The sequence below is a fragment of the Mustela nigripes genome, chromosome 1 (assembly GCF_022355385.1).
Source record: "Mustela nigripes isolate SB6536 chromosome 1, MUSNIG.SB6536, whole genome shotgun sequence".
Taxonomy (NCBI): Eukaryota; Metazoa; Chordata; class Mammalia; order Carnivora; family Mustelidae; genus Mustela; species Mustela nigripes.
Window position 1 is genome coordinate 41102398 of NC_081557.1, and position 24520 is coordinate 41126917.

Genomic DNA, 24520 nt, shown 5'->3' on the forward strand with positions numbered 1-24520 from the left:
GAACCACAATACTGTTTTCCACAGCAGCTGTACCTTTTTACATTCTCAGCAGCAGTGCACAAGTCTTCCCTCTTCTTCACATCCTCACTAGCCCTTGTTTTTTTGGCGGGGGTCTTTTTTCCAGGTCATTGAGAAATAATTGACATGCTTAATTATGTAACTTTAAGGTATCTGGCATGATTTTTTAAATATAATTTTTTTACTTTTTAATTAACATATAATGTATTATTAACCCCAGGGGTACAGGTCTGTGAATCGCCAGGTTTGCACACTTCACAGCACTCACCATAGTACACACCCTCCCCAATGTCCATAACCCAACCATCCTCTCCCTACCCCCTACCCCCAGCAACCCTCAGTGTTTTTTTTGTGATATTAAGAGTCTCTTATGGTTTCTCTCCTCCCAATCCCATCTTGTTTGATTTATTCTTTTCCTACCCCCCAAATCCCCCACGTTGCCTCTCAACTTCCTCATATCAGGGAGATCATATGATAACTGTCTTTCTCCAATTGACTTATTTCACTAAGCATGATACCCTCTAGTTCAGTTCCATCCATGTCATCGCAAATGGCAAGATTTCATTTCTTTTAATGGCTGCATAGTATTCCATTGTGTGTGTGCGTGCGTGTGTGTGTGTGTGTGTGTGTGTATCACATCTTCTTTATCCATTCATCTGTTGATGGACATCTAGGTTCTTTCCATAGTTTGGCTATTGTGGACATTGCTGTTATAAACATTTGGGTGCACATGTCCCTTCGGATCACTACATTTGTATCTTTAGGGTAAATACCCAGTATTGCAATTGCTGGGTCGTAGGGTAGATCTATTTTCAGCTTTTTGAGGAATCTCCATGCTGTTTGCCAGAGTGGTTGCACCAGCTTGCATTCCCACCAACAGTGTAGGAGGATTCCCCTTTCTCTGCATCCTCGCCAGCATCTGTCATTTCCTGACTTTTAAAGTTTAGCCATTCTGACTGGTGTGAGGTGGTATCTCATTGTGGTTTTGATTTGTATTTCCCTGATGCCGAGTGATGTGGAGCACTTTTTTTAATTTGTGCATTTTTAAAGTATTTTTTAATTGAAGTATGGCCAACACACAGTGTTGCATTTGTTTCAGTGCATGACATAGTGATTCAACAAGTCTATACACTATGCTGTGTTCACCACAAAAGTAGCCACCATCTGTCACCAGACAATGCTATTAGAATACTGTTGACTGTATTCCCTGTGCTGTATGTTTTATCCCGGTGACCTATTCACCCCATAACTGGAAGTCTGTATCTCCCACTCACCCATTTTACCCATTCCCCCCATTCTATTTTCTGGGTTGGTTGGTTGGTTGGTTGATTTTTTGGACAGTACCTATCCTAATGGGTATGAAGTGATTTTTCACTATAGTTTTAATTTGCACTTCCCTATGGTTAGTGATGTTGAGCATCTTTTCATGTGCTTGTTGGCCATTTTTTATCTTCTTTGGAGAAATGTCCATTCAAGTCATTTAACCATTTTTTTAATCAGAGGTGTTTTTCTTGTCACGCTCATTTTTGAGTTTTAGAAGTTCTCTGTATATTCTGAATATTTATCAGATACATGGTTTGTAATATTTATCAGAGTATGGCTCTCGTATGTGCAAATATTTTCTCCCATTCTGTGGATTGCCTTTTTACTCTGCAGATAGTATCTTGATACACAAAATTTTTAATTTTCATGAAGTGCCTTTTATCTCTGTTTCTTGTGTTTTGATGCCATATTCAAGAAATCATTGCCAAATCCAATGTCATAATATTTTTATACTGTTGTAATTCTCACCTCTTTAGACCTCTGTGACACACTGTAAAAATTGCTTTAGAGTGATTGCTTCAAGTTACTGAAAACATTGCATTAAGTTCAAAACATTGCATTAAGTTCCCTTAATCTCTGATAAATTGGAATCTAAGAAATATTAGCTATTTTTAGAGTGGCTAATCTATTAGTTTTATCTAGAAACAATATTCATTTTCATCAATGGGTGAATTAAAGTTATTTGAGAACATGTGCTATTTGGGGTAAATATGTAGCTTCTTTTTATTTGTCGCTTCATCTCTGGAATCTGCCAAGCATAAGGGCCTGGGCTTTGGAACCATTAATTCGTCATTGCCTCTTCTACCCTCACTCACTAGGCCATTGCCTTGTTTTGAATTTGCAGGTGTCCTATTTGCTTGGTTAAAATGTATTATCCTTTTAATATATGCTAGATTCAATTTGCTAAAATAGTGTTTAGAATTTTTACATCTGTATTGATGAAGCACATTGGTATAATTTTGTAATGTCTTCTGGTTTTATAATCACAAGCTGGTTATATAACACAATCATAGATTGAGTTGAGAAGTATTCTGTTGTTAATTATTTGGAAGAGTTTGTCTTGAATTGGCATAAGTTATTTCTTAAATGTTTAAGAGAATTTTTAATGAAGCCATTTCTTTTGGGGGCTTTCTTTGTGAGAAGACTTTTTACTACAATTTTAATTTCTCTAATAGAAGCGTATTCAAGTTATGTTTCCTCCTGAGTGTGGTTTAGTTGTTTTTTCTTTTAAAGAATTTGTCCATTTCATCCAAGTAGTCAATATTGTTGACATAAAGTTGTTCATATTTCTTTATGGTTTTATAAATATTTGTAGAATCTTCAGTAATGGTACCTCTCATTTGTGATATTTGTAATTTTGTCTTTTTATTTCTAATCAGTCTGACTAAAGATTTATTAGATAATCTCAAAGAACCAGCTTTTCATTTTATTGATTTTTTTTTATTTTTCTGTTTTTCTGTTTCATTAATGATTGCTTTAATCTTAATTCCCTTCTTTTGCTTGCTTTGACTTTAATTTGCTGTTTGTTTGTTTGTTTGTTTCTTTTTTCCTAATTTTTCTATGTGTAAGCTGAGGTCATTGATTTGAAACCATTCTTCTTTCCTAACACAGGCATTGAGTGCTATATATCTCCCCTGGAGAAATGGGTTAGTAGCATCTCACAAAATCTGATATATTTTCACTTGCATTTAGTGCAAAGTACTTCCTAATTTCCTCTTTCATTTATTCTTTGATCCATGAGTTAGTTAGCTTCCAAATTTGGAGATTTTCCAGATAATTTTCTGTTATTGATTTCTAATTTAATTCCATTCTGGTCAGAGAATATATTTGTATAGTTTGAATCCCTTTAAAATCTATTAAGACTGGGGCGCCTGGGTGGCTCAGTCACTTAAGCATCTGCCTTTGACTCAGGTCATGATGCCAATGTCTGTAGGATTGAGCCGAGTGTCAGGATCCCTGCTCAGTAGAAGTCTGCTTCTCCCTCTCTCTCTGTCCCTCCCCCAACTTGTGCAAGTGTACTATCTCTCTCTCTAGCTCTCAAATAAAAATAAAATTAAAAAAAAATAAAATATTTCAAGACTTATTTTATCACCTGCAATTCAGGTTTTCTTGGTAAATATTTTGTATGCACTTGAAAAGCATGGGTATTTTGTTGCTGTGCTGTTCAAGTCACGCAGGGTACTTTCTGCCACTATGTATTTGCCTGTTCTGGACATTTCATTCACATGAATGAAATTTTACAACATATAATCTTTCATGACTGACTTCTTTCACTCAGCATAATGTTTTCAATATTTATCCATGATATAATATGTATCAGTACTTCATATCTTTTTATTGCCACATAATCTTACATTGCATGTATGTGCCACATTTTTATCAGCTGATGAACATTTGAGTTGTTTCCATTTTTTTACTGAGATTTCATTCATATACCATAAAATTCACTTTTTTTTAAGTGTGTAAAGGGCTTTTCCTTCTCTAAGTAGTATGGAGTTTCAGCTTTATCTGATCTTCAAAATTTGCTACTGCTTATAAGTCTACTTTATGACTTCTAAAATTATGTTAACATCACTGATGGTGTTGTCTTTTTTCTCATTCTCTTTACTCTTACACGTTTTACCATTTTTCTCTTTTGCTGTCATTTCACTGGGGTTCAGGGGCAAAAGAATATTCAGTCTACCACATTTAATAAAAAGATCCCTTAAAATTATTTTGGAAGAAGGAAAACAAATTGTCAAAATTCTGTTACTTTTACTTCATTTTCATTTTGCCTTTTTCTCCTAGTCTTTGTGTACATATGGATGTAATCATAGCATATTTGGCTGATTTTCTTAAATGTAGTGTAATTACTTCATTCATAAACACGTCATCATATTAACCATTTTAATGGTAGCATAATATTCTTTTGTGTTAATAATATTCTGTCATTTGCCTAACCTTTCTATGCTTAGACATTAAAATTGCTAACTTTGGTGGGGGGTATAGTTATTAAAGATAATGCCATAATAAACATTTTTGTAAAGCTTTGGCGCCATTTGCAAGTACACATAGTGAGAGCTATGACTCACCAAATGTCCTCCATTTCCTCTGCAAGGACCTGCTGATGCCTCTTTTTCTTTGGTTCCTTTTGTAGTTATATCTCAGAGAAAACACCTTGTTATATATCTACTAGCCTCTTTGCTGAGGATGTTCTCCCAGTCAGGCCCTCAATCGTATCACTTTACAGTGCTATTATATACACGATATCATTAGGCTCATCAGTTATCACACGTGGAGTCTTGTCTCTCCATAGAGATTATAAATACTTTGTAGACATAGGACTTGCTATTGAGGTAATGAAAAGTGCAAGTTTCCAGTAAACACTTATGGATAGATTTTTTTTGTTGTTTCATCCTAAACAGGTTTAAGAATAGTTAAATATGGGGGTGGCTGGGTGGCTCAGTGGGTTAAAGCCTTTGCCTTCGGCTCAGGTTATGATCCCAGGGTCCTGGGATAGAGCCCCACATCAGGCTCTCTGCTCAGCGGGGGGCCTGCTTCTCTCTCCCTCTCTCTCTCTCTCTCTCTCTCTCTCTGCCTGCCTCTCTGCCTACTTGTGATCTCTCTCTGTCAAATAAATTAATTTTTAAAAAATCTAAAAAAAAGAATAGTTAAATATGTTTTAAAATCCATGAGCTCGGGCGCCTGAGTGGCTCAGTTGGTAAAGACTCTGCCTTCGGCTTAGGTCATGATTTCAGGGTCCTGGGATCGAGCACCACATCAGGCTCTCTGCTCAGCAAGGAGCCTGCTTCGCCCCTACTCTCTCTGCCTGCCTCTCTGCCTACTTGTGATCTCTCTCTCTCTATCAAATAAATAAATCTTTAAAAAAAAATCCATGAGTTCATAAAAATATGAATTTTTAAAAAGTGGTCATTTCTAATGTATGTTAGAAAGCAATGTGTTATTTTTAAAACTTATAAATGAAGGGATAATCTCATGTATTTACCAGTACAGGCTACGTGTTTGGTCACCAAATGGTTGATGAGGGGAAGTTTCTCTTTTAGAGAAACTCGCTAATTAGAAACTCACTAGTAAGTCAGGAAATAATGCTAAAATGAAAATATAACTATTTTATTATTCCTAATAATTAATGAGTATAAGCATTGATGGTCAATAGCCTTTAACATCACAAAAAGAGAGACAACCATATATAATAGTAGTATTCTTGCCAAACAGTCAAGCCTGAAAATGATCAAGCTTCTAGATCCAATTATCAATTTGCTGGAAATACAGAGGACAAAAGAATATGTCATGTGGTACCACTGGGATGCAGTCAGCAACCACCAGACTAGCAGAAATTATTGGATAAATGATCCAGTTTCTCAACAAATAGATCACAAGTGGGAGGGAAAATAAAAGAGACAGAAAGAGACAGACAGATGGTGGAGGAACCTATTGATCCATATGGATCATATATGGGTCCTTCCTGAATCAGACAAACTGTGCAACAAAACAAAAACAAAAAACAAAGAAAAACATTTAACATTTATAAGATAATTAAAAACTCAAATACTGACTAGATATTTGATATTAAAGAATGATTAATTTATTTAAAAATTAAAATTAAATTAAAAATTAAATTAAATTAAATTAAAAATAGTGGATTTAAAAAAAATCTGCGTGAAACCATTTCTTTTTGACAATATGGCCAGTCTATCAATAACCCAAAAATGTTTATTGGTAAAGGAAGCAATGGGAATTATCTTTTTTTTAGGCCCCTGTCAAGCATTTCCAGGCACTATTAAATGGTGCTGAAACCAATAATCAGAGTTGACAGTTGACATGTGTTGATAATGTTCATACACCACTGTTTATAATAGGAAAAATTTGAAAATAATAAAAATGTCCATTAGCAGGAATAAGGAAATGCTATATATTCATGTAATGGGATTCCATACACTTTAGTTAAATTATGCAGTAATTAAGAAACTAGATTCCATAGCTAAACTACTAGAGTTTGATTCCAACTCTAGTTCTACCACTTCCTGGCAGTTTTCTCTAGGACGAGTTACTTAACTTCTCTGTACCTCAGTTCCTTTACATTTAAACCATGACTAAATAATAGTATTTATCTCAGTGGATCGCAGGTTGTGTAAAGACTAAGTATGTTGATAAATATACATAGTGAAAGCTCAGTTAGGTTAGTTTTAATAATTATTATCATTTGTTATTATGAACTAAATAAGTCTAGCATCATAATATATGAAAAACCAAATTCTAGAAAAAACACAATGTGGTATCATTTATATAAAGTTTAAAAACCTGTAGAAAGTGGGGGAGGGAAGAAATTTAGGTCCTGTCTTGTAGTTTTAAGAATGCCAAACCCAGGGAGTCACCTGGGTGGCTCAGTCAGTGGGGCGACTGACTCTTGGTTTTGGTCCAGGTCATGGTCTCAGGGACATGGGATCAGTCCGTTGGTCCTGTCAGGGCTCTGGCCTCTGCACTCAGTGGGGAGGCTGCTTTCCCTCTCCCTCTGCTCCTCCCCTGACTTACTCATTCTCTCACCCTCTCTTACTAAAATAAATAAAATCTTTTAAAATAAATAAATAAAATCTTTAAAAAAAAAAAAAAACTCTGACAAAGGACTTGACAACAAGCTTGTATTTGATTCCTTCTAATTTTTGGACCACAAAGGAAAAAAGTCCGATTTGGTCATCTGATCTCTTAATATTTACTAAGCAACTTAATACAAAGAATCATTAGCAGGATAAGTCATTTAAAGACTTCAACCCTGTCATTCCAGCTACTGAAATGGCACGTCAAATGAATACCGGGCAGTGCTAGTGAATGAATACTTCTTGTGTAGGAATTGTGTGCCAGGATTTTCTAAGTAACTCAGGAGAGGTTTAGACCATTACGAATTTGAGGTTACTTTCATTGTTCAAACGTAGAGTATCAGGTAGTAGAAAAGAAAAAACTATAGTAGATTCTCACAGTTACCTTTTTTTAACTATTAGGATTATTTGCCATTTTGTAAATTACACTGACTAATGCACACAGTATCCTATATACTCCCTGCTTATAGGCCGCTTGCTTGCTTTCTGCTCCTTTTGATTGTATGTTTACATAGAGTTCGTTGTGTTTTGCTTCAATTAATTACATAGTTTAATTAAATGTAACATAAATCAATGAAAAAGTTGTATACTTTGAGAAGTATCACCAATAAGAGATAAAATGAAATTGCTATATAATCCTAAATATTCTTCGTGGACATACACAGGTATAAAAGCCATATAAATGGGAATGAAAAATACCTAATTCAGGATCATTGTTACCTCTGAATTCAGAGGCAGATGGGGTCAAGAGAGGTATATGGTGGGCTTCAATCATATCTATAATGTTAAATGTTCTTTGTTTTAAAAAAATGCATGAAGCCAATATGTTAAAGGTTTGATTAAGATTTGGTAAATACAGGTTTTTGACTCACATTTTTCCTATTCCTGTCTTCCTTTTGTTTGTCTCTCAAGACTAAGCATTTGAGGGTGAGAAAAGAGAGGCAAACCATAAGACAGACTTTTAACTACAGAGAACAGAGTTGCTGAAGGAAGATGGGGGGCAGTGATGGGTGTTAAGGAGGGCATTTGTGGTGAGCACTGGGTGTTGATGTAAGTGATAAATCACTGAATTCTACTTCTGAAACTAATATGACACTGTATGTTAACTAACTGGAATTTAAATAAAAACTTGAAACAAAAAAATACTCAGACTTTTAAAGTGACTTAATATCTGGACTTAGGCTGATATAGAATCATAAAAGGACTGGCTGGCATTATCCCCAAACTGTGCAAAGAGGTATATTTCTATTCTGGTATCCAGAGCTCGATAGGAAATACCCAGCAACTTAAACAATGAATCTTTGTATTCTGCATTATTCCTTAAGACCATTATGTATTTATGGAATTGGTTCTACCAGCTAACTTTTTTTCCTGAAATCTGGTTTCCCTCTAAGCTGGGGCCTTGGGCCTGGAGACCAAACTTGTCTAGCCAGGCAGACCTTAGGACAGGCCCCACATACTGGTATTTTGACCTTTCCCTTGACCAACTTGTCTCTGAGATGATTTGTGTCCATTTATTTGGATTTGAATCTGGCCTGCTTATCAGTGACCTCATTAAGTTATTCTCCATATCCTATCTCATGCTGAGGTTGCCTTTGAATGCTTTGTGTAAAATGAATAGCATTGCTTAATCTAGTACCATCAGGGCTATTTTTTTCTAGATAAGGAAGGCAGTCAACATATTTTTTAACATCTCATAAAATTGCATGCCAAAATATCACTTGTTTCTTTAGGGAAGAATAATAAGAATTATTATGAAGTGTAAAATGAATAGTGTTGCAAAATTGGAGAGAAAGGAAGAGATGTCATTTGACAACAACATTCCCTACCACCACCACCACCACCATCACCCTTAGACCTTCTGTGGGAATTGAGTCTCACCTTTGAGCAAAATAAAAGGTCGTGAAGTTGGCATATGGGCCAGTTTGATTTTAAGAAAGGTTTTTCTTCAAACCAAAGAAGTGATTAGAATCAGGAGATAGTTTTATAGACAGGTGCTTGTTTTCCTTGTTTATGACTGAAACTATTAGCGTATGATATAGCACATTAGAAACCCTAAACAATCTCATCACATCTTTCTCTAGATAATTAAAATAGTTTTCTTTTGTGGAATATCTCATTTTTTTTTTAACTTACAGAAATGATGTTGAATAATAGAAAACCTTATTTCTGTTCCTTTCTCTTCTGCCCATCTTACTGGATGACCTTAGGTAAATCCATTTTCTTTGTAAGGTCTCTCAAATATACAGTGAAGACATGAAGTATTCACCTTACCACCTACTTTCAAGACCAGCCAGACCACAATGCTCCATTTTTGTAATTCCCATCGTTAAGTCCTGATGGGATGTAGGCAGAATAATGTGCTACTGCCCTCTGCTGGTCCTAAGAACACACCTGTCCATCAGTGCAGTGGCCCTGCCCATCCCAACACTGACAGACACGGTGTCTCTTGCTTATGCTTGGACACAGTGTCTTGCTTATGCTTGGGAAGACGTAGCAGGAAACCACAAAGAAAGGAGGTGAATTTCATGTTTGGAAAAATAATTATATTTGAGTATTTGGAAATTAATGATTTCTTATGCATATAACAGATGCCATCCATAACCATGTGCAACTGTCTTGTCACCCAAAAGTATTTATCCTATAGTTACTTGTCCTACTGCTACAGTTTCTCACTTGGTAAACACGTTGTGGGTTCTGACTCTTTGAGCTGCTTTCATTGTTTTTATACCATCTTCCACTTTTGTTTGGAAGATTTAGGGGAGTGAGTTTTTGCATATTCATTTTTAGTTTGTCAATAAATAGGAAGATAATAATTGGTAAGTAACTGCCAAGGAGAGTGAATATGCAACATCAGTAAGAAAAATGCTGAAAAACAAAGACAGGACTTCATTATACTTTCAGATCCCTGGGGAGCTCTGACAATTTGTAATAAAAGATCTGTAATTAATAATAGTTTTTTTTTTAGTGTGTCAGCGATCCTAAAAGTAGGTTTCTTTATTTGAAAAAATGATAAGGATTTGCTAAAAGCTCTGGTTTTCTGAGCCCATCTGTATTAATTTCAGAACTCCAAAATTTTAAGAGCTGGTATTTATTACATCACATTTGTAGAAAATAGTGCTGCCTCTGACTACACCTACGGGAAAGGCAACTGAGAATTATTTTTGTCTTGTTTGACTTTCATGTCTTTAAAATCCCTTTCAAAATGAACATTGTTCGTCCTTAGAATGCTGCGGGGCGCGCGCGCGCGCACACACACACGCAACCTGCATCCCACGTATCTGCAAGGAGAGTATAGGAGGAACATGTGATTCACTTTGTCTGTGGCTTCTGCTTACGTACTCACAGAACCACATTTTGCCCATAATTTCCCAATGGGAGGTAGGAACTGTATTTTTAAACAACTATATAAGCATATACTATATGAAGTATGAAGATCAACAGCAATCCTTATGCAGCTTACTGTTGGGGAACTCTTGATTTTTGTATCACAGTCAATCTCAACTTATAGCCACCTGATTGGAGTTACAGTCAATCACCTCAGCAGCAGTACATAGTCCTGTATTGAAAGGGACTTACACATGGGATGCAGAAATATGTAGACCCTCATAGGCAAAATAACAGCCGTCCCACTTGCATTAGTACATGTAAGTACTACATAAGTACTACATTTCATGGTATGTGTGGTGCCTATTTTCAGTTCTAGGTTTAGTCTGCTCTAGGCCAAAAGAAAATTAGCATGTATTGAGGATATCATTTTTACCAAATGCCTAATTCATCTGTTAAGCATCCATAAGAAATGAACCAACTTTTGGTACATAACAGTAACATGTATAACCTTAATGTAATCTTCAGTGTCTGATATTCTAAGAGAGAAATCAGTTTACTTGCTTCTCAGCCTTTTGGCTAAGATCAAGTGGAAAGAAGTCAGTTTTTTTTTTTTAATTGCTTTAAAAGAAAACACATCAGAAACTTTAGTTCTACTCAATTCCAAAAAAAATAAAATGGACAAAAAGGATGTTCGTTGAGAATGTTACCTGCTGTTTCCTGAGAAATGATGGATTAAAAAAGTTTTGAAACATCTTTAATCTTTAGAGATGAAAGTAAGAGCTGTGGAAAGATGGTTTAAATCATTAACTGAAACTTGACAATATGAATCATATGTAAAAGCAAAAATACAATGTTAATTAAAATCATATCAGATCTTCAGTGCAGAATATTACTTTGAGAAATAAAATCCTAAAATGCAGAAAAAAACAGCAGTGCTAATTAGTATTTATTTCATGATGCTCTTTTGCAAAACAATTCAGTATAGAAAAAAGAGCAGGGGTTTTGGAACCAAGCAAAAAACCAGCTTTACTACTTATGTAACTTGGTATCTGACTTTAGACAATTGCTTAAACCTCCCTGAACTTCCGATTCCTGTTCTGTAAATTGGCAATAATAATGTGCGTCTTATATTTAGTATTAAATGAGGTGTGTAAATATTTATGAAGTGCCCTAAATGCCTGCAGAGTTAGTTTTCCTTCTCTCTACTGTAAATAACAGAGTAAGGTTTGCTCTTAATTTGAAGCCCAACAGAAGTCCTGGGAAGGAAGGTATGGTTTGAGATTACCTTCCCATGACCATTTGGTGAGCAGAAAATGCCCTCAAAGCCTAGGACAGTCTGCTAGGGAGTATGTGAGGCAGGCAGTAGCCTTGGTGGGAGGTAAAGAGCTAGAGTAGGGAGGGTGTGACACTTCTTGAGTCTCAAATGCGTGATATGCCCTCATTCTGTGTGTAAGGCCGAGCTGCAGGCTCTCTCACATTTCAGTCAATGCCCCCCAAAAATGTACTGTAGAAAAAAATTTTAATTGTCTGAAGTTTAATGTTTAGGTTGTGATGAATTTCATTTACATAACCCAGTTGTACTAAGAGCTATCAGCTCTACAGTGTGCACAGTACAGTGCCAGGTACTTTTCATACATTCTCTAATTCATATGGTAACTTCGATTTCTAGCTATTGCTAAAATGTCCATAGAAAGACTGAGACCCTGAAGGATTCAATAGCAAGCCCAAAGTTGCCAGTTAAAAATGAATAAGTTTCTGATTACTGCCCTAAGATCATTGTTTAGATAAACCCTTTAATGATATCTGTGGTTAACCGTGACCCCTGTAATTTTTTGAATTGTCATGACTGTGTCGGCCCTGTGGTGATGCGTATTGTGTGTTCTCACAGAAACTGGCCCATGGAGTCAGCCAGTTTGCTTACACCTGTGTTCAGGACCACCCCATTTGGACAAATCAGCAATTTTGGGAGACAACCTTCTACAATGCAGTGCAGGAACAGGTGCGCTCCCTGTATCTCTCAGCCACAGAAGACAATCATGCCCCACATCTGAAGCGAAAGGTAAGAGAAGAAAGATACTAGTGTGGGGGCTCCTGGGTGACTCAGTGGGTTGAAGCCTCTGCCTCGGCTCAGGTCATGATCCCAGAGTCCTGGGATCAGGCCGTCTGGGCTCTCTACGCAGCGGGGAGCCTGCTTCCTCCTCTCTCTGCCTGCTTCTCTACCTACTTATAATCTCCGTCTCTCAAATAAATAAATAAAATCTTTAAATTTAAAAAAAAAGATACTAGTGTGGAACTGGTGTTGTGGCTTCAAGGAAAGCTTATTCAAGTATTCCCAGAGCAAAAGGAAATCTATCTATCCACTTTCTGCCACTGTGTTTGAGGTTCATCTTAGGGAGTCCTGTGGTGATCATCTTTCTTCTGTTGATTTCTGGTATTATATTTTTCCATAATAGCTTCTTAATACAGTCTTTAGCAGTGGAATTATTTTATTACATGCTAATAAATAGGAATTATTTGGAAATGATTATAGTAAGTTGAACAGAAAAAAGAAAATGAAAATACCTGAGCAGATGTCTTTGTGCAATTAACTTTTTGAAGACGTGTCAAATTAAAGTTAAATTACTCTAATAAAAAGCTTTTGCACAGCAAAGGAAACAGTTGACAAAACCAAAAGGCAGCCAATGGAATGGAAGAAGATATTTACAAATGTCTAACCAGATAAAGGGCTAGTATCCAGTCTATAAAGAACTTCTCAAACTCAAAACCAAAAAACAAATAATCCCATCAAGAAATGGGCAGAAGACATCAACTGACATTTCTGCAAGGAAGACATACAAGTGACCAACGGACACATGAAAAAGTGTTCAACATCACTAACATTGTGGTAATACAAATGAAAACCACAATAAGATACCACCTCACACCAGTCAGAAAGGCTAACAAGTCAGAAAACAACAGATGTTAGCAAGGATGCGAAGAAAAGGGAACTGCTGCTGGTGGGAATGCAGGCTGGTACAGCCACTCTGGAAAATAGTATGGAGGTTCCTCAAAAAGTTAAAAACAGTTTACCCCATGACCTAGCAATTGCAGTACTAGGTATTTACCCAAAGAATACAAACATAGTGATCCAAAGGGGCACCTGCACCCCAATGTTTTTAGCAGCAGTGGCCACAAATATGGAAAGAGCCCAAATGTCCATCCATCAACAGATGAATGGATAAAGGAGATATGAGATAGATAGATAGATAGATATAGATATAGATAGATATATATATATATATATAAATAAAGATATATAGATAGATAGATAGATCTCAGTCATCAAAAAGAATGAAATCTTTACCATTTGTAACAACCTGGATGGAATTAGAGGTATTATGCAAAGCAAAATAAGTCAGCAGAGAAAGATTTATTTTATATGATTTCACTCATACTTGGAATTTAAAAAACAAAACAGAGGATCATAGGGGAAGAGAGAGAAAAATAAAGTAAAATGAAATCAGAGAGGGAGACAAACCGTAAGAAACTCTTATACCAGGAAACAAACTGATGGTTGCAGGAGGGGTGGTGGGTGGTGAAATGGGGTAACTGGATGATGGAAGTTAAGAAGGGCACTTGATGTAATGAGTTCTATGTATGATATGTAACTGATGAGTCACTAAACTCTACCTCTGAAACTAATAGTATATCCTATAGTAATTAATTGAATTTGAACAAAATAAACAAAAACAAAACAAAATGACTCTGAAATAAATATAAAATTCAATAGTTCTTGAAAGTATGTCAGCAATAAATCTATTTCTCCTTTTGGAGAAAAATGTTTCCATATATTTTATCAGCATGAATTATACTTAAGAAAAATATCACAAAAATATTTTAAGATAATAAAATCAGGCATCTGGGTGGCTTAGTTGGTTTAGCATCTTGCCTCAACTGCTATTTTAAATTGACTTTATATTATGTGAGATGAATGAATTTAGAACTACATAGTACTATTCAAATATTTCTGTGTCTCCTGTAATTTTAAATATTGTCTATTCTTGACAATGATAAAAATGGAAACTTTAATTTAAAAAATACCACTATCTGACATTTATCTTGTATTCGAAATTATTATTATACACTGTTAGTGTGAATTATTTACTTAATTTAATGTAAAACTCAGACTTTTCTTTCAAAACAGATACACTTGGGTATTTCCAAATACACTTGGGTAATGGGTAACTGTAACAGATGCAAATTAGTTTGAGGTCATGCTCCAGAAATATTTGGGCTAGTGTGGTGCTTTTGATAGTTTTTTAAAGCAGATATAAAGCTAACATTGATATATCTCAAAAGCATTTGTAGAGCAAACACGTCACTGCTTCTCTGTCCTTTCTTCTAAAGAAGTCTCTCAATGATACCTAGATTAGAGACAAGTAAAACTAGTATACTAGCTTTTCTTAGCATTTCAGCCTACTAAGAAACTCCTCTTCAAAATCCTGTTGTCAAACCATAAAAGACTCTTAATCTCACAAAGCAAACTGAGGGTTGGGGGGAGTGGGTTATGGACATTGGGGAAGGTATGTACTATGGTGAGTGCTATGAAGTGCTATGAAGTGTATAAACCAGACCTGTACCCCTGGGGCTAATAATACATTACATGTTAATAAAAAAATTAAAAAATTAAAAAGAAAATTTCTATTGTCAGGGGCACCTGGGTGGCTCAATGCGTTAAATGTCTGCTTTCAGCTCAGGTCTTGATCCCAGGGGCCTGCCCACAGCTGCTCTCTGCTGAGCAGAGAGCCCCCCCCCCCCCCCCCCCGCCTACTTGTGATCTCATTCTCTCTCTGTCAAATAAACAAATAAAACCTTTTTAAAAAATAAAAATAAAATCCTATTGTCAGACTCAGAAAAAAGGATTTTGAGCATTGGGGATGGTATGTGCTATGGTGAGTGCTGTGAAGTGTATAAACCTGCTGATTCACAGACCTGTACCCCTGGGGCTTATAATACATCATATGTCAAATAAATAAACAAACAAACAAATAAATAAATAAATAAGGATTTTGAGAAGATGGCAGCAGAGTAGGAGGGTCATAGGCTTGCCTTATCCCATAGATACAGCTAGGTAACTATCCAGCTATCCTAAATATCCCAGAAATCATTCTGAAGACTGGCAAAACCAACTCCTCAACCTAAGATAGAGAAGAGGCCATGTCAAAGAACGTAGGAAGTGCAGAGATGAGGTTTGGGAGAGAAACAGTTCATGGCCACTGCAGTATGGAGGGAGCCACAGTTGCATAGGAGAGTGAGATATTACCTAGCACACAGGGGAGTGCATGGGGAAAACAAATTCCTATAGCATTTGGCTTAGAAAGTAAGAGGGTCCAAATTTCATGAGTTCTTGCAACCAGCAGGGCTTAAAACCTGGAGTTTTAAAGGTCAGTGGACTTCAAAAGCCCAACTATGGAAAGAGCCCAGATGTCCACTGACAGATGAATGAATAACGATGTGGTGTATATACACCCTGGAAGACTACTCAGCTACCAAAAAAATGAAACCTTGCCATTTGTAACAACATGGATGGAACTAGAGGGTATTATGCTAAGGGAAATAAGTCAGTCAGAGAAAGACAACTATCATATGATCTCTCTTACATTTGGAATTTAAAAAACAAAACAAGATCATAGGGGAAGAGAAGAAAAAATAAAACAAGATGAAATCAGAGAGGGAGACAAACTGTAAGAGACTCTTAAGCATAGGAAATGAACTGAGATTGCTGGAGGGGAGGGGAGTCCGGGCATAGGGTAACTGGGTGGTGGACATTAAGGAAGGCAAATGATGTAGTGCACTGGGTACTATGTAAGACTGATGAATCACGGACCTCTACCTCTGAAACCAATAATACATTATATATTAATTGAATTTAAATAAAAATCGATAATGTTTTAAAAATATGCCAAAAAAATTCTCGGCCCAAATAAAATATAAATACATAAATAAAAATAAAATTTAAAACTTGATAAAAAATAAAATAAATGGGGGCCTGGGTGGCACAGTTGGTTGAGTGGCTGCCTTCGGCTCAGGTCATGATCCCGGAGTCCTGGGATTGAGTCCCACATCGGGCTCCCAGCTCTGTAGGGAGTCTGCTTCTCTCTCTGATTTTCTCCCCTCTCATGCTGTCTCTCACTCTCTCTCTCCCAAATAAATAAAATCTTTTTAAAAAATGAAATAAAATAAAATAGACTCCATTGTTATACCTATGTCCTGATAGTATTTGACTCCCACATTTACCAGGATATCTAGCTCTATTTTTTTGTGACTTTTGTCATTCTGTCTTCTCCTCCCAAAGAACAGAAGAGAAGAAACATATCAGAATATTAGTAAATACTACTGGACCTACATTCATTTATGCATTTTTCCCGTCGACAGTTTATTATAACTAGCTGTTTGAAAGGAACAGGGCCATAGAGATAAATAAATGCAATGAAATGTTCGAAGTAAAAGGCTTTGCTGCTACTTCCTTGGATTTAGCACATTGTTCCACTGAAGTCCAGCTGGACATGGCAGGAAAAAGAAGAGTTGATTTTGTTCTGTTGTTATTGTTTATATTTTCTTTCTCTTTTTTTTGGTGACATGGGTATTTAATAGATGGGTAATTGAAACATGTTCCATGATTTGTGAAACCTGGGTCATGGATTTACATTGTTTTGCTTCATTTTTTTAGGAGAAGCTTCCAGATGACCGGAATCAGGAGAAGACAGCAATGGACCTGGCAGCTGAGCAGCTACGCCTTTGGCCTTCTCTGAGCAAAGCAACTCAGCAGGAGCTGGTGCAGCGTGAGGAAAGCACTGTTTTCAGTCAGGCCATTCATTTCGCAAACCTCATGGTCAACCTGCTAGTTCCACTGGATACGAGTAAAAACAAGCTCCTGAGAACGTCGGCACCAGGAGACTGGGAGAGTGGAAGCAACAGCATTGTCACGAACAGGTACCAAAAAGCGCACATCCAGAGACCCTCCTGTTCTTCGCTTAACAGACTAAATAAAGTATTTGGGGCAAATATTGCTATACGTATTTCAAAATTTTAAGCATTTGCCTTACCTGCAGAGCTGCTCAACTCTTTTTTTTTTTTTCCAACTTCATATAAAAGACCTTCACTTCATCTGATTGTTCGTAACCACCTCCCACAGTCTCTCTTCTTTCATGACCTAATTTTTTCAGCTGTCTCACCCACTACTGATCAAGCCCTTCAGTTACTTTCTGCCATAGCAATTTACAGAGAGCACTCTGGAAAATTACAAATTCATTAGTAACTTTTTGTTTCTGGGCCCTCCTTTTTTCAGTGTGTGCATTGCATTTGTCTGTAATCATGTCCACAACCGTACCTTGCTCCCGACCCGACATGGACTTCCAGTGCCATTAAGAATGATGGACTACAAGACCTAACAGGATTTGGCTCTTGACGACTGCTCTGACTTTATTTCCTGTCATTCTTCTGTCAAGAAAACTGGTCTCCCTGCTAATGCTAATCCTCAAACACTCTAAACATAATACCACCTCAGGGTCTTGGTATTTCTTCCCACAATCTGGAATAGACTCCCTGAAACAGTCACAAGAATCACTCCCTCACTTCACTTAATTCTCTGCTCAAGTGCCATCTACCTAGAGAGGTCTTCCTGACTTCCCTATCTTAAGTTGCACAGGCATCATTCTTTGTCCTACCTTGCATTTTTTTTCTTTCATGGCACTTTCCACAACCTGATTTGTTTTCGTATATTTGCTTATTGTATAACTCATTCATTGCTGTACCCCCAGCTCTTTGCATGTAGTACATACCCAATAAGTAGTTGGTTGAACATATGATGAAATGAATGAATTCATGAACTGCTTACCCAACAGAAGTGATGTTCTAACCTCTTAGGTCTTCAGTGATACTCTAACATGCTGGTAGTTCTTCTAACTCTTATAAATCCTTCTCAGGCTCTTTCAGGCAGCTTCTCTTCTCCCCCATTCTCAGTCCCCTTTCCACACACTTTATACTCTCTTAGAAACTCATCCACAGCCCACATCTCTGACCCCAACCTCTCAATCTCTCTATCCCAGATACTTTATTTTTGTCAAGAATACCCGAGAGCTTTCATTTATTCTTCTCCTACCCACTTAAGCCCCCATGTTGCATCACCACTTCATAAAAAAAATTATTAAAAAAAAAAAAAAAAGAATACCCGAGAGCTTCTAGTCTTCCAGGCTAAACAATTTTTTGTTGTTTTAAAGTCAGCCTTTTACACTATGCAGTCAACTGCACAGGTCTCTTATTTCCTCCTACAGAGAAGTTATTTTATGTGAACAATATAGCCTAGGCCTTCATTGCTTCAAACTATAGATGACCAAGCTCCTTGAAAGTCTATGTAGTGAATGGCTAAGACACTTAAGTCCTTTAATGCTCTGGGATGGTGTGAGGCCATATTCACGGTTTAGCTTTACCTTAAGACTGATTCAGCTAATGTAGTTGGATTTGGAGGAAAGAGAACTAAGTAGTTTAGAACAAACAAATGAGTCTTTTCCATGATGAGCAGTCTAAAAGAAGGCATAGGAGGCCAGAGTGTTTGTCGAACAGTGGAAACTGAATAAGCAGCAAAGACAGGGATTGCGCTTTCACATCCATTATTTCAAATTCATTCCCTTCTGTTGCATGATTTTATCATGTACAGAAGACTGATGGCTTCAAAGTGTCTAAAAGTGCTGTGGTTCACTCAAAGAGACAAATATTGGCAACAGAAAGGCTCTCAGGACAGTTTGGTTCTTCCATTTGAAACAATATGCTATTTTCTGGGAAAAGTTCTTTCACTTCGCCTACCAGGGAACATGTCTCCTAGTTCTCAAAGGCCAAAGATAGCAATATTACTTTGTCTGGTTCTGTGTGGTAATTAACTTGAGAGAACAGGTTTTTGGTTTTGTTTTGTTTTTTTTTTTTAGAAGTTTCAAGTATCAGATAATAAATGAAAGAGTCTGTTTTTGCTTTAGTTTCTGTGGTTCCTGAGTTTCTTTTTAGGAGAATGACAGAGGTATTTCTTACAAAAATAAGTCTGGGTCCAAAGGACAATGCCCGACAGTAGCTTTCAAATGTAGGCAAATAGAATCTCCTAATGTAGGCAGATTTAAATTTCTGTCAAAATTAACGGTGATAGAATAGTCATTTGTTACATTTGATTACTAACCATGATTTCTTTCCTTGATTTTCTCAGTATTGCAGGAAGCGTAGCTGAGAGCTATGATACAGAAAGTGGGTTTGAAGATTCAGAGAATAATGACATCGCCAATTCTGTTGTGCGATTCATTACCCGATTTATTGACAAGGTTTGCACAGAGAGTGGAGTTACTCAGGATCACATCAAGAGCCTTCATTGCATGATACCAGGTAACCAACTTACAGATATTAGAGAAAAAGAATATTGGAGATAATTGAGTAAGAATTGTTTTAGGGATCTATTTTTTTCAGCATAACACCTACAATACTTGTCTTTTGTGTAGTTTAGTGTGCCATTTTATGTTCTGATTAATTTTTTTAATATTTCTAAATTATGGTAAGATATATATAATGTAAAATTTGCCACTTGAAGCTATTTTAAGTGTAGAATTCACTGATGTTAATCACATTCGCAGTGTTGTGCAGTCATTACCACTATCCTTTACCAAAAACTTTTTTATCACTGAATACACACTCTACCCATTAAGCTCTAACTCCCCGTTCTCCATCTCTGTAGTCCCTGGTAAGCTCTATATCTCTATGAATTTGCCTATTCTAGATATTTCTTATAAGTTAAATCATACAATATATGTTCCTTTGTGTCTGGCTTCTTTCACTTGGCATAATGTTTTCTAAGTTCTTCCATGTTGTAGGAGGTATCAGAATGCCATTCATTTTTATGGCCAGATACTATTCCATTGTATGGATATACCACATTTTGTTTATCCGTTCAACTGTTGGTGGACATCTGGATTGTTTCTGACTTCTAGCTACTATGAATATCCACATACAAGTATTTGTTTGAGTGCTTATTTTTGATTTTTTAGGTATGTACCTAGGAGTGGAATTGCTACATCATATGGTAATTCTGTGTTTAACTTTTTGAGGAACCACTAAACTGTGATTAGTTTTTAATTCTAAAACATTCAGAATTTATATTAATTCTGCTTATTTTGTTCTCTTTATTTTGAATACCCTGACTTATCCTAGGAATTGTAGCTATGCACATTGAGACCCTAGAAGCAGTACATCGAGAGAGTAGAAGACTCCCACCTATACAGAAGGTAATTATTCCAACTGATGCTTTCAGGTTATAACATCTCTTCTTAAAAACAGCAACAATACACTTTTGTGCCCCAGAAAGCACCTTCTCCTAACCTTTTACAGAGACTCCACTTTTAATGATACATTAAACTTTCAGAGGAGTTTACCAGGTAGATCCTCATAAAACAGATACTGAAGGAGAATAGTAGATTCAACAAAGGAGCCATAATAGCCTCTTGTTGAGTCTATTTTTATAGGCAGGGCATAAATTATGAACATTCTAACTTCCAAGCCCAAGACAAGATTTTATGCCCTGCCCACTTCCAGAAAAAAAGGACTTAAGGCAATTACCATAAAAATACCAGGTTCCTGAATCTGTTTACATTGTAAGCATACCTCCCAAGCATCTGGGAATCTGGGAAGTTTATTAAAAATTGAGAGTCCTGAACCCCACCCCAGCCTCCTGAATTGGAGTTCCCTGAGACTTGGTCTGAGAATCTATACTTTCAAATACAAGCCTCCCAGATGAATATTTTGCAGCTAATCTGGCACCAGTCTGTGGACTAGTGTCGGGACTTACCTCTATAACAGAACTATTAAAAATAAATTCAAAGGAAAAATTAGAAGGCAGATGGATAGGAAAGATATTTCTATGAGAAATTGAATATCATTATAACTTTGGCTTTACATTTAGCTCTGAGCTTCCTAGAGCCAACAAAAAGAATAGTAACTGATTTATATAGTTTTTATTGCTTAGTAAAAAGTAAGCGTATTAGATCTTCAGGAGAGGTGATTTTTTTTTTCCTAGCACTGTTATCTTCAGAGGAGTGTATCAGGTGGTTGTACATTTCCCAAGATGTGTAAATGTTCATTACTTGGCCAGTTTTTGTGTTAATCTTCAATAAAGGCCAAGAAGGGCAGATCCTTTCAAAGATGCATCTGTTTTTCTAATTATTTGTTTTTTTAAGTTTATAGAAGTAACAGTGTTCTTTGTATAAAATTAAATTATTAAAGAAATACACATTAAACAAGGTAAAAGTCCTCCATGGTCTTTCCAACTCTACCTCACCTCTGCCTTTAACCATGATAGTACCACCTTTAACAGTTTAGTCCATATTCTCACCATTTTTCCTTTTTCCAAAAAGAGGGAATTATAATATACATACTGGTTTACAGCTTCCTTTTTTTACTTGACAGTGTACCCTTAATATCTTTGTATTTTAACACATACAGATCTAGGTAATGGTTGCAAAATGTTCCATTGAACAGATATTTTTAAACATCTTAGTAATTTCCAATGATTTTACTGTTAATAATAAAGAATCTTAAAAAAAATAAATAAATGAACAAAGGATCTTTTCACATTTGGATACAAAAACGTCATTTCTGCCTCTTCCCTAATCTGTTTTCTTGTTTTGGCTACTTAAGCAGTCTGACTTGGGTTTTTTAGATCTGCAACTGAAAAGATAACTTTGGTGTAAGTGTTAGAAACCCCATAAGATTTGTGTTTGAAATACTTTCTCTGTTATTAGCCCAAGATTCTTAGGCCTGCTCTCCTGCCAGGAGAAGAAATCGTCTGTGAAGGTCTTCGAGTCCTGCTAGACCCTGATGGAAGAGAAGAAGCTACTGGAGGCCTTCTTGGAGGCCCTCAGCTCCTGCCAGCAGAAGGAGCCTTGTTCCTTACCACATATAGAATTCTTTTCAGGGGGACTCCCCATGATCAGCTAGGTATGACTCATATTATGCCATCAGAATATGGATATCCATGTGCTGCTTGAGGTTTTGATTCCATTTGTGTGCAGTAATTTGCAGATCATTTCAAATTCAAAGAAAGCCTATTGTCACCAAGTAGTTTTTAGAATCCTTTGTCTGTCAAAGCTAATGATTATTTGGATTTTAAAGTCTTATTTAAAGAACCAAGGGTATCTTCTAAACAGTACATCAAGGGTTCATTCACTGAAACAATCATAATTTCATGAGGTTTATTCACTGAAACAATCAGAATTTTATGAGGTTTATTCACTGAAACAATCAGAATTTCATGAGGCAGTATATTGTGACTTAGGGATATTCACAGTATAAAGCTGCTAACGAGGTCTCCTGCCGATTTGTCCCACCTTTCTGAGTCGCATAGTTAACTGCAAGGTTCGTAGTTAACTGCGAGGTTCAGGTCTTCCAGACAAATGATTCCTTTTGTGGAAAGATACGCTAAGCATCACAGGGTTGTACAGCACTAACTAACCCCACTTCTTCTTGTCACATTTCAACTAACCTCATTTCCCTTTTGGCAGACAACTTCATTCACTAAACTCCCTCAACTTCTATTTCCATATTCTACTACTCTGTGTACTCTTCCATATTAGAAAGGAATAGCATGCCCTATCAAGTCTGAATTATCTTTTTAAAATCACTGTAATCTCTAAACTCTTTTGGTTGATGGGAAAAGCGTAAAACATTCGGGCTAGAGCTGTTGCTCTCTAAATAAGAAGCTCAGATTCAGACTGCTGTTGGCTAATTGTGATATCTTAAGTCCCCTGACCTCTCTTCCAAGTTTTAGTTTCCCCTTTTATAAAACTAGGGTATTGGGCTTGATTGGTGATAATTCGGTGGTTCTCAGCCTTGACTACATATTTGAATTGTCAGAAAGCTTAAAAAAAAGAACTACCAATCTGGGCCCAACCCTCACACAGTTGAATTAATACCTGGAATAGGATTCTAGGAATGGAAAGACCCAGGCATCTGTGCGTTTTTAAGCCCCAGAAGTGGTTCTAATACATAGTAAGGATTGAGAACCATTGAGATAAATGGTCACTAAGTTCCTTCCTCATCTGCAATTTTTCAATCAGTAACATTTGATGAGATGTACTATATGTGCTGTACATTTTGTTAGTGGACTTTAGGTGTATAAAATGTAGTATTCTTAAAATCTCACAGTTGCGTAATTCCTCTGTTGGATAGAATCAAGATGGTTTATTGTCTTATTCATAAAAGAGTACTTACCATGTAATTTTTTAAAATCTCATAAAATTTAATAAACAAAATGAATCTATGGACATAGTTGTATTCATTTGGAAAAGAGAGAAAATGGAGCAAAATTATTCAGCCCTCTCCTGCCATATCACCACACATAAATTATATTTGTATTTGAAAGCAAATGTAATTTTAAAAGAAACTAAATATCTATACTTAAAATTTCTTTTGTACTGTGGCTTGTGAGCTTAGTGGCCACAAACATATATTCTGGGGATATAAATATATAAGATATTTGGTCACTTAAGTTGTTTATTTCCTTTTAAAAAATCAAAACCATACTTAGTATAAAGGCTTATATTGTTCTCTTGTTTTTTCCTGTCAATTTTGGGATTAATTTTGCATTTTAGGGAACCTATTTTTAATCAGAGAAAGCCTTCTTATTGCCTCTTTTGTTTCTCTTTTTAAATTTCTAATTTAAAATATCTCCTTTAGTGACACCTAGAAATCTGATAATTTTATGTGTATTGTATAAGTATAGGTTGTTTGATACATCCTAGGACTAAATTCTGTATAAATTCTGTATACATCCTAATTTAGTTTAGCCTCTGGATATGAGCTCAGCATAAGAGGATAATCAGAATTTTCTAGGTTAGGAGTTGATAGATCCAGGAAATGAGAAATTCTGATGATGATAAGTAGATGTATGGGTGAACTCATAAACCTAGTTCAGTTCTCACCCATCTGCCTCACTAGCCAAGGCGCCTTGCTCATTGCTGTTCCTGGTCTTTCACTTGTACCACTGCCTGAATTTCCCTTCTCTCCCCCTCTTCAGATCTAAGCCTACGCTCTCTTCAAACCTCACCTTCCCTCTCACTTCCTCCAGGAATCATTCTCTAGCCATCTAGCTCGCAGAAATCTTCTCCCTTTCTGAAATATTTAAATCTCTGTTCCCTCAAACTTAGGAGCTAATGACATGTTATATTCAGCATGTGACTCTCCTCTCCCAT

The 24520-nt window shown here is 36.4% G+C and overlaps 1 protein-coding gene across 2 annotated transcripts in view; it reads left to right on the plus strand.

Annotated features, from left to right (window-relative positions):
• The window catches only part of SBF2 (SET binding factor 2), a 474622-nt gene that overhangs the window by 393317 nt on the left and 56785 nt on the right, over positions 1–24520 (plus strand). For both annotated transcript variants that reach the window (XM_059408436.1, XM_059408445.1), the window contains exons 18-22: positions 12154–12324; positions 16975–17237; positions 19495–19667; positions 20487–20560; positions 22073–22268. In XM_059408436.1, coding sequence (XP_059264419.1) covers positions 12154–12324; positions 16975–17237; positions 19495–19667; positions 20487–20560; positions 22073–22268 — 877 coding nt within the window. The remainder of the gene's footprint in view (positions 1–12153; positions 12325–16974; positions 17238–19494; positions 19668–20486; positions 20561–22072; positions 22269–24520) is intronic.